At 38.2% G+C, this 11,816-nt stretch overlaps 1 protein-coding gene across 4 annotated transcripts in view; it reads right to left on the bottom strand.

The window, feature by feature from the left end:
• Nucleotides 1-1,213: 1,213 nt before the first annotated feature.
• The window catches only part of SCML2 (Scm polycomb group protein like 2), a 62,874-nt gene continuing 52,271 nt past the window's right edge, over nt 1,214-11,816 (bottom strand). For all 4 annotated transcript variants that reach the window (XM_009476253.2, XM_087756991.1, XM_087756992.1 and 1 more), the window contains 4 exons: nt 11,241-11,354; nt 6,019-6,300; nt 5,152-5,315; nt 1,214-3,646 (listed from right to left, as the gene is read on the bottom strand). In XM_009476253.2, the coding sequence (XP_009474528.2) occupies nt 3,521-3,646; nt 5,152-5,315; nt 6,019-6,300; nt 11,241-11,354 (686 nt within the window). In that variant the 3' untranslated portion in view covers nt 1,214-3,520. The remainder of the gene's footprint in view (nt 3,647-5,151; nt 5,316-6,018; nt 6,301-11,240; nt 11,355-11,816) is intronic.

Here is an 11,816-nt window from a genome sequence, read left to right as displayed (position 1 = left end):
GCTTTTGAGCAAATTATATCCCTGAATGACTTGAAAGGAAGAAGAGTTTCTACAAATATACCATGAGTATTCAGGTGAACATCTTTGCCCCTGTGTCTACCACCTGAAGTAAAAAATGGTGTGCCTTATTAAAAGCAACAAAAAAGGGGAAGACGCTCTATCCATTGCGCCTACACTTATAACATCATGTTGCTGTCTTTCACTGTCATTCCTGAAAAAGTCCTAGAATATGTATACAGCCACAAACTTGTTAGAAGTGCCGTCATGTCAACTGCAACGTGCAATCACCCTGCCATACAGCGCTCTTCAGTTCCAATATTGCATAGGTCTTCTGTGACAAGAACTGAGAGAGCTGCTAGTCCTCCCAGGCAGTAGCATTTTAATTTCAAACAGAAGAGATCTTACGATGTACTGAGGAGTTATGGCACTGTCTTGCAAGACGACTGAAAGATACAGAACCAGATAAGCAGATGAATCCCTGTTGACAGAAAAGCAACTCGGAGAAACAAAGAGAATACATCACGTTGTCTTCTATATCATATATGCACCAAAAAGATATTCAGTATCTTTCGGGAGAGATCAGATGCAAAATGCCTCTGGACTACTGTTACTACCAACTTCCAAGTTCCATAATTTACCTGCTAAGGATTTGAGGTTACCATTCACTCAATTTAAGTTACTTCTCAAGCGCAGGCTGATCACTGCAAACAGCCACCAGGACAACAGACTTACTGTATCATAAAAATAAGAAAGCATGAAGTATATGAAGTTCAAACCTACCGTCATTAACTGCTTTGATTTAAAATACTTCAGGTCTTCATCTGAACACAGGACAGAGTTTTTAGCAGTCTCTTCCCCTCAGTGGTTATATGAGAATTCTGTAAGCTGTAAGTAGCAAAATGCTATAGGCAAAACTAAATATATTAAATATATTGAATATATTCCTAAGTTGTCATTTTGAAAGCATAGACCAACCCAAGTTCAAACACTAATTGCTTCAGATAAACAATGTTGGAATGATTTTACCCTTTTGATTAAAACTTCCTTACATCAGATGTTTACATTGACTGTCAAGAACTGCCAAATGCCAGATAAGATAGCTACCCTTGCCTACGCAAACAGTGCTCACACATACACACAACATCAAACAGAACACACAGTCACAACAATGAACAAACTATTTTATTTTTGTTGATAGATAAGAACATCCCATTGAAAATAAAGAATAAAAAATATATTCTGCTACAACACTTTGAACGCTTGAATCTTACGCTACAGCACACAGTGAAATTCTGGTACTGCAACATCACAGTAATCCCTGTGCACATGCGTGCACAGAAAGCCTTGAACAAATATTTATACCCATAATAGTGCCACGTACAAAAATGTCATTCCATAAAGGCCAAACAGAAAATTTAAACATCTTTGTTTTTCTTATGCCAATGGCAGCATAAAAAATGAAAACTGTTTTCAGTCAATTACTTCCAGTTAAATCGTATGAGATCTTTTTATGCTAAAGAACTCTGAAATTCAGCATAAAGTGTGGAAGAAGTAAGGTATAAGCAACACACTGAACATGTGGGGCATGATGTTTTCCTCAATATATAACTAACTTTCATATGGTTACACCAACAATCAAGTCAGTATTTTCCTAACACAAAGAAAAAAAATATTCTGTTTCTCCAATCATTGCTCTGACCTTTTCTTAGTATAAAGAGCATGCTTGTATTATTCATCTAAGCATACATGCACCACAAAAGATATGCAAAACAAATCAATACAGATAACCTTTAGTGTCAAATGTCTGATGATGTAATAATAAAAACAATTCTCAAAGTCCAAATTACTCGCTAAATTAAAATTGCATTGCAGTCACTTAAGCTAACAAAATACTTGGACACTTGTGAGCCACAAAATTTATTATTTTGCAGCAGTATCTCTGCTGAAACCTGAGGAGTATCAGACTATTGGTAAAGCAAGGCATTTTCAGAAAAAGAATTTGTAAAAAATACATTTATACTATATGCTTTCATATAAAAAGGCAGTAAGAAATATAATAAAACCTACCGATTTAGGACTACACCTTCCCTAGCAAATAGTTTTTATCACTTGCACTATTACATACAGTACATTCAATTTCCTACACAGAAAGTATATTTTCTTGTCCCTGATGTATATTACAATTGGCAGTGACAACAAACTGCTTTATTATCACTACTCATCCATGCAGCTTATACAAACAGCACCAATTTTACCCTAAAAAGGCTTATCGGTTACATAATAGCACTTCCTTATAGGAAATATAAGCCCAAAACATCGGAACCAAATGTGTCTTTCCAGAAATATACCAGAATATATGGCTCAGAGTTAAAGGATGAATAACCAAGAGTATTGCATAGTACAGGGAACTCGCCTGTATGAATAAACCCACTCTTTGATTGTTTGTCACCTTCTGACTCCAAGAATGGACAAGTTAAACAGGTGCTAATGAATATGAAAGTAGTACACCACTAAATTTTCTGGTAAAAAAAAACCAACAAGAAATTGTACAGTTCTCTCTGGCACAGTGCAAAGTACACATTAAAAAACTGAATACATATATGTACAGTGTGTATGTATATTTTTATATACATATAGTATGTATTTCCCCGACACATACACGTGTATATATAAAAAGCATGAACACATATATCCATGCCAAACTTAGCAAAAAGATGGAATGTTTAAAATGTGGATGTGTTGTTCCAGTTAAATCAGTCTGTCCCAGAAATGGCTGTTTATACAGCCAATATGCCCTTCCATGAAACAGAAATATTTATTGCCTGCATAAATTGACAATATACCGTACATTTGTCCTCATAACTTACCAAAGGACTGATAATCACACTTTATAAAAGCTTATATTTGTATTAATCCCTCTCTCCTCCATAACCCTTCCCTCCCCACACCTCCATCCCCCATAACCAATTCATATGGCTATTCCCTTTATGGAAATCTAGGAATAATCTAGAATAATATACTAGGAGTATTAATCTGCTGGAGGACCAGACACAGTATTCACTACAGAGATGAGATCTTCTATTTTAAATTTTCCTTGCAATATAAAAGTTTACAGCCACCCCTGTAAAAATTATTAACACCTGATGCTGGTTTGGTTTATTATTTTCCTTTGGGATTCAGCTGTTTTGGTTCTGAATATGAACACGTTGGCTGAAGTCTGTAACAGAGAACACACTTTTCAGGATTCAGAGAGCACTGTTACCCGACCTGCCTGACCCAGTCTGATCAACTGCCCTTCCCTGCAAACTTTCTGAAATCGTTGGCAAAATACTAGAATGTAATACAGATATTTTTTTTCTCCCTCTTTATCCTGAATGTCTTTTTTTTTTTTACATTTTGGGAGCACTTTCAAAAAATAAAGATGATTTATATCAGCAAGATAGTTTCAAATAAAGGCGATGGCTGTGAACCTGAGAGCTTAGTGTGACACGAACACACATATTTGTGGTATCCCCACTGGCTAGTACTTTCCTTGTTTAAGTCTTTCAATGTGGTAGCACAACTTTAGGGCAGGCCCCAGCTTCAGTCCCATATATTTCATTATCATATCACTCCTCAGTAAGAGTAGTGCCTTCCCATCAATTTCCTGCAGAAGGAAGAGAATAAACACAACAACATACAACTACTTTAACAAGCTGCATGGTAAAACTGGAAAGTACATTAGATTTGTTTATACTGTAGTAAAAATATATCTACTACATATAAAACAGTAACTTAGTATAATTTGATATTTACAGATGGCCACTGAAATTGAATTTATTTTAGTATTTTTAAAAGGTATTTAAGATGTTAAAGAAAATTATAGTAAGTAAATGAAACTGACCAAACAGCCCTCAAAATTAGGTACCAGCTGGGAAAAAAAGTGAATGGGTCAAGGGAAAAAAACAAGAAGCTGCAAAGGAAGGTCTGTGCAGTTAGAGATTAAATGATCCAAGCACTGAGGCCTTGCACTGAACCTTGAACACAGCTGTGGGAGGATTCTGGCATGTGCATGCAAACAGTCACACGGAAGAAGGGGTTACAGACCATCTGAATCTGTGAAATAAGACAGATCTATGTCCAGGTTAAACCAGACAGATTGTTAGGATCAAGACCAAGGACAACTTAGTCAGATTTCAACCGCCTGGTTGAGAAGCTGCTGAAATGTGACAGTCCTAAGCTCTTAGTAGCATTACATACTGTAGACAGGCAATTAGTTCCTTAAAACACCATAAAGAAAACCACTCCATTTTATTTTTTTAAACCTGACAAAACAAGTGGCATTTAGTCTTGTTATACAACCGCGAATAAAACATAAGACAGGAAGCTCCGTTAAAAGGTATTTTGCGTTTTCCTTCCAATCCAGTTGACTCTGAGATTTAACTGTTAGTAGGAACTGGTGCAGAACAAGGGTGAAATACTACTAAAGAGAAAGCCAGCCTCTTTTTGGAGGGCCATATATACAATGAAATAAGAAAACAGCTCTTTGCTGGGCAGCCTGCCATAGAAAAGCACAGTGAGAAGGAAGAAGGGAGACCAAAAACAGCACAGAGAAACTGACACAGTTTCTCTCTCTAAATACAACATCTAGTTAGATCTTATGAAGCCCTACACACTGTTTTCCAAATGAATTCAACATTTCAACCGATTCTCTGAATTTTAGTATTAATGACCAAGTATAAAGCTAATGAGGCGTAACAGTATCTCTACTTTGGGATAATCAGTCTCCGAAACAGACTGGCTTAGAAAGGTGTTGTCTGCGTAGGCCAAATGCCCCATACTGTACATGAGAACACCATCTTCTCTAGAGGTACCAGGGATGACGGGGGTACCATGGATGTTGGCCATTAGAACTTGGATACTTCCAGTACTGGCATTATGCCATATAAGCTGGAAAGCAGTGGCTATTTACGTTGGTCTAACAAGACTGGAACACAGAGAAAACATACTGCAGGAGGAGTTTCAGGTGGAAAAATAATTTTCAGCCTCCCTCTAATATACAAGTAGAGTCTATTCTACCTTCGACTGCAAACAGTCACAGACATGAAAGCTGTATTTTAAGACATTAACAAGACACACAATCTACTGGAACAGAATGGATATGCATCATACATGTCTCCTGAAGAGTTCTGCATGTGGAGCTAGTGCCTGTGGATCAGCTTCTTTCACAAAACGCATTACTTCCTCTATTGACCAGGTGGAAGGATCCTTATTCAATATTCTTGAAGGTTCCCTTTTTAGTGAATTCAGATCCGGTCCAGTTGTGGAACTTGCAGCTTTTAGTATAAAAATGTTGTGAAAGGAAGAAGTATCACTAGTCTATTCAGGGATAACACATTTCATTTTACATAAGACATTTTTAATATTAACACACAGCTTTTATTACGCATTCTTTGCAATATATTAGAATGAAAGATGTTTTATTTTCCTCCAAATAATATTGAACTGTTCCATTTGTCTTTAAATGCCTTGTATAACTGCAAATATTTACAGCAGCATAAACACTAGCACTATGACATACCTAGACTTGTACTTGGCTCCTGGGTCCCAAGATACCATTAATTGGGAATGTGGCAAAGGCAAGTTAAGCTGTGCAGACAGAGGGAGGGAGGGACAGGAGGAAACCCTATCCCCGTATTTCAGCAACAGGGTGATAGTTGGTAAGATGCTCAGGAAGTGAGCTGCATACAACTAGCCCTCCTTGGTCTGGCCCGCCGCAGGGTCCGTAACAGCAGTGAGAGGAAGGCGCAGCAGGTACGACACCCACCCCCCCAGCCTGCGCTGCAGTATTAGTTCTAACAGGCTTAAGTTCTGCATTTGCAGTTACCTTAGCAAGCCTGACATGCTTGGCCACAGCACAACATTTCACTCCATATGCAAGCTTTTCTATGGTAAAGAACTTATTTATTCATAACTCTCAGACTTTGTATGTTAATAAAAGCACTTATATACTTTGGAAAGTTTAGTTATATAGCATACCTTCAATCCGCCTCTGTATTCGATTCCTACTAACTTCATAGTAACCGCTGCTCCCAGCAGAGCTCAAGGACAGCCTGCGCAGGATTGGGGCTGAATTTGAGGTAGCAGTCACTGGCTGAAGGGAACTTCTGTAATATGCTGCACTCCCTGAAGTACGATATTCTGTGGAATTTCGACGGGTCGGGCTTGAAGGATTTACAGAACTAAGTGCAGAATCCATAGAGTCCTCAGAAAATCGGTGTTCTTTGGAAGTGCTGTTTTCTTCTATAGGTAATGTTTCTGCTACAGAAAAAGCAAGTATCAATATGTTCAAGTGAGGGACATTATACCTTTTTTATTTAACTCCTTGCTATGTTCTCTTGAAGATACTGACACATTGTAAACCTGTTAATAAATCTCCTGTGAGGCAATCACTGCTGCTGAACGTTTGCCCCTTTTCCTCAAGCAATCATTGGGCTCTTACTGTACTTTTAAAACATTTTTTGTAGCAAAAGATTTAATACATCAAGTTTGAGACAGTCTTCCATAAATCATTTCAGTTGTATTTGTTAAATACTATGAACAGGGAAGTGACAGAGGAATTTTTTGGGAGTAAAGTTATCTGATGTTAATATTGATACATCAAGCAATCTTAGTCATGCATTTTCATTATCTTTTTTTAAACATATTCTCAAAAAGCTAACCATTATGAGTGTGTTACATTTATCTTGCAAGAAATTTTTAACAAAAATAAAAACTCTTAAGTTAACTAACAATTGTTTAATTTGTTCTAAACAGCAGAGGGAGTCACTAACTTCATAAACAAAACAAGTGGACAATTGTCATCTCTAGATCCCAATACATTCAGACACAGAGGCCACCATTAAAATTTGAACGGGTTACAGGCAAAGTCACAGAAGGCGGTGAGTGCCAGGCACGGCACACTAACAGAACACGTATCTACATACAGTTAGTTCTTTGCACAGGGCAGGGTCTACGAGCACAGACTCTGGAAAGCTAAAGATACATGTAAATTACTGAACCCACTGAGCAAGTCAAAAAAAAAAAAAATCAGGTCTCAGGAAGGGAGTGTAACAACATTCTCCTTTTTAGTTCTGAACACTTATCAGCTAATTCCTACTTTGCAAAACACAAACACCACCTGCTTAGAAGACCTGTGAATTTTTAGAGCCTGTCAATACTGTTTCTAAGCCAGATGAGCAGAGTTCAGCAGGTCTCTTTCCCTATGCCATGAAACAGGAGCCAAGTTTGCTTGATTACTGAAAATTCCACTCTCAGTCAACTGAATTCAGGTCTGACTGGGAGAAACATGCTTATATGAGGGGGGAAAAAAACCCAAATCCATTCTCTAGCAATCATACGTATTATCCTCTGTTTGCATCAGGCCAATATCTAGCCCGAGAAAGAAGCTGGAAGCACGATGTACAAATCTGTATGAAACAAATGCTGCTTTGGCAAGAGAGTTAAGAGTTGGAAAATACAGCTAACATGTTCACAGAACTGTAAACCCCACACTACCATCTTGAAAATTACTCTAGTGAAGTTATAAAACATATGCTGGTGAAGCAGCATATTCTTTGGGATAAGAACTGGTATGTTCTGCAAAACAAGTTCCTGAAATAAGCTTTTTACTACCCTTTTTATATGACAACTTTCAAGAATTTCTTGGGTGAATACCCAATTAAAACTAAAGGAAGAGTATTTTCCTAAAAACCCCAGTGAGCTTCTCGAGCATGTTTTCAACTTGCTTCATGAAGTCTTAGGTTCTCTGCTGAAACATGTTTAGAAGTGGAGTGCAGTGAAGAACTGTCAAGTATATTTTGGTCTTCAGATGGCATAATCCTAAAAGGAAGCAAAGGCACTCAGAGAGCCAGCTCCCTACTTGTGAATTTGGTAAGGCAAGATCTGCAAGACCGATGTAACATCTTTTACTAAACTTGATAGTCATGGAATAAAGCAGCTTTTATGGACACAAGCCCTTCTCTTTCACATATACAACCCTCAAAACAACCACGGCAAAACTTTCTAGTTTGTTAGATTTGAATCACAAAAGCAAAGTGGCGGCTACTGAGGTCTTCAAAGAACACAAACAAACAAGAAAACTAACTTCTTTACATTTGTCATCTTGAAGTAGTTGCAGCAACTTAGCAAAATGAAAAACAAAAGGCATCATTCTATAGAAGTTCAGAGAGACTTTAAGAAATGTAATCAATGATACGCACTATAAAATTAAAGGGTAGCAAACCAAGGGAAAATTAGAACTAGAGAATGAAATCACTAACAGAAATCTCAGTCCAAGACCAAAAGCCAGAGGTGATACTTTAAATAGTTACAGCAATGCTATATGAAGAAGCCTGAGGTTTAACTGACTGAACCTGTAGATTCAGATTTCAGAAGTCTTGAAAGGTGGGATGAAACAATGGAGACAATACTCCCCAGCAGAAAGTTTCAACTGGAGTATTTAAGCATATATCAGCCAACTCCATGTAACGTCTTAAGAAAAAAACCTTTTTGCAGTTATAGTAAACAAGCAGAGGTCCCAAATATAGGGTTTTTTAAGAGTAACTGTTTTACATAATCCTTGTCAAGATTTCTGAAGACACAAAGATTTTTAAAATTGACTATTACAGGAGAATTTAATTGTATTTATTCCAATTCTATCCCAGATTTCTCTCTGATGTTATATATCTTAAAGTAAACAATAGTAAATAGGGCTGGGAAAGAGCAACTCTGCTTTTTTTCCCCAAGATAACAGCATTTGAATTTATCTTACTGTACATTCTCAATTCACATACAGAAGGTGGAAAAGCTGGCATATTTCCCAGGGCGATCATCTTTTAGAGAAGGTGTTTCTGTTCAGCAACTATAGTGTCCAATCCCCTTTCCATCCACCTAGCTTCTCTACAAACAAAACGCAGCTGCAATCCTGTCGAAAAAGCGGTCAACTGGTATGACAGCCGATTCAAAAATCGGCATCTAGCAAATGGAGCTTTGCAATCCATGGAGCAACGAATGACATACTTCTCCCACCTCAACATTTCGAGCAGTTGTGAATAACAGTGGTATGGGAAGAGATGGGCGGTTCTACTGCAGAATGTCTAATCTCTGGGTAGATTAATAAAAGGCCAATAAAAGGCCTTATGTTTCAAATGTAAGGATGACAAACTGTTCAAACACTGAAGGCCTTAGCAGGAATTGGACGTTTTGTTTTATTCAAGCTCCTCTGGGAATTAGAAGCCAGTTGTTCTGGCTCATACATAATGGGAATGATGTAATCAGCCACAGTAGTGATAACACTGTTTTCAGGGGGAGGGAGGCCGAGTTATTCCTCACCCTACCCCCCTCCTTTATCTTCCATAACTTTAAGAGAAACTGTTAGTGAGCAGGAAAGACAGCAAAATCTGCAAAACATATCCCTGAGCAGATCAGAAGGAAAATGAGTTTTTTGAAAGACCCTTTCCCACAATTATTCCATTTTGCCTTCAAATTATATTTCAAAACAACTATTTCAAGACAACTATGTCTCAATGGAACCAGAACTTTTTGGGGGCAGATCTTTCTTGCTAACCAACCCATGACTGGCCGCTATAAAATTACCTCCAGATTTTCAGCAGAGGACATTGCCCTAATGGGAAACACACAACACTAGAGAACACTTTGCTTCTCGAAATGCACGGAGTACAAATTCAAACCTCTGAAACCATGGCAAAATACTTATTTTAATTATTTTTTATCCATGCAACTGCACTTTATAATGAACTATTGATCTTAAAGTGTATTTTAAGGAGTACACTGACTTCATCTGTAAAAGGGATCCATTAGCAAACAAGGATTAAAAAGTAGTATGTGCACTTTGAAGAACATTTCTTACAAGATAATGCAGATCTACTCAAACATTTGGTTTGCTGCAACTGAAACAACTTCATTTGAGTATAATTAAGTGCTCTACACTTATTAAGTTTACCTACCAGAAATACCTGACTTAGGTGCACGAGATAGCTGTGGAATTAAGCCAGTACTTCTTTTGGAAAGACACAGAAATCCATAATCAATGCAGAACTGTATTTCCTGCTGCTGTTATTATATACAGAAGAAGTGAATATGCTACATATATATAAAATAATATGTACCATTTTAAATAAGCTATCATTTTGAACATTTTAATTTGATATCCTTTTCTGCTTTAACTGTGGTCCTATAACTTTTTAATCTGCACAGAAGAAGAGATCATTCTGCCCCCACTGATGCTAATAAACACAAAATGACCCCAGGATCTCCAAAAAGAAGAAAAAAAAATAATATGAAGGAAGAAATAACTAATCCCCATCATATTTGAAAAAAGGCTTTGGAAATGCTGTGCAAGTATCTTCCAGCAAGAGAAAGTATGTATCAGATGGGACAAGTTAACATCAACAAGTTACCATGTCTCGCACTGAGGTTTAAACCTAGATGCTTTACTTTACATCTGCGGCAGACTAAGACTAGACACGTGCTCAGTTACTGCAGCTGAGCTGCAGCGCAGGAAAAGGTGCTATTCATCAGTGAGCTAAATCAATCTATCAGCCAGCTGCCGCAGGGAGGCTTCGCTGCTCCCCTGGCCACGGCTGCATTTTATTCAACCCTTCCCTGTGCTCATCCAAGTCCATGGTGAGTCAGTCCAGAGAAGTAAAGTGCAAACTACTCTTTCCTTCGCCAAAATGTTTTCCATGTTTTTGCTCACTGGTTCAGCTCACCACCCAGCCAGGGGGCCTGGGACCCACTGCCGGGACAAGGAGGCAAGGAAAGCAGGAGCAGCACAACTTTCAGTGGCAGCTAGCCATAAACCCAGCTGAATTGTATCATCAAGCTACACCCTTACTCACTTAATGGCCCCAGCCTAGAGTTATTAAGAGTTGCTTCCAATTTATCTCCTAATCCATTTCGAGGCAATTGGTTTCCTGCTAAATAGCCATATATGAAACAGGAGGCTTCATCCGTCACCTATTTGCCTGAGCCTCTTCACAAAAAAGGCTAGCAGGTTTAGGAGAAGGACTGCTGGAACTTGCAGTAGATCTTCCCTAAGTGCAAAATCTGTGCCAGTGATCAATAATTAACATACTTTCACCCTGACCTGTCAAAGGCTAGAGACAAACCAGACACATACGTTGAACTCGGTCCTTTTTGACTGGAAATACTGAAACCATAAATAATGCTCATATATAATCCTGACATAATGTAATTACCTTCAGATGGATGAGCATCATTTCTGGGAAGCTTAGGGGAAAGAGGAGCAGTATACGGTGGAGAGTCCTGAGAGTATCGTTTAGCACTCCTGTTTTCAGGTATTTCTTCTTTTGCTGTGAAGAGGAAAATGACCATGTATTATTCTAGCATAAAGCTGCTCATGGGGAAAGTCCAGGGACAAAGACATATATCAGCCATTCACCAGGTCACAGTTCAGTTTCTCATGTCACACGGACTCAGTCATTTCGATACAAACTTTCCAAGCTGAAGTACAGCTTAGTTTATACTGTCACCACCCAAATTACCTTGACCCTGGCTACTTTTCTGAAAAGAGTTAAAACTAATGACTTTCATACGACAGACAGAATTATAAACATAATTTCTCCATTGCAAAGTGTGTGTGTGGGAGAATATTTTATTTCCTAAAGCAGCACCCGGAAGACAGACTGAGCTATCAGACAGCTGTGACGAAGCTTCACACCCAACATGAATCTTCTGAAATTGCCCGACATCAAGGTTTTCTCAGCTATGGCTCCTGGTAACCCTTGGGCTGGAACTTGTAATACCAGGCCCTA

Source organism: Nipponia nippon, unplaced genomic scaffold, assembly GCF_047370975.1.
Source record: "Nipponia nippon isolate SJK-2023a ecotype South Korea unplaced genomic scaffold, ASM4737097v1 scaffold_2, whole genome shotgun sequence".
Classification (NCBI taxonomy): Eukaryota; Metazoa; Chordata; class Aves; order Pelecaniformes; family Threskiornithidae; genus Nipponia; species Nipponia nippon.
The sequence above is the reverse complement of the archived record's forward strand: the minus strand, read 5'-3'. Positions and strand labels throughout refer to the sequence as shown.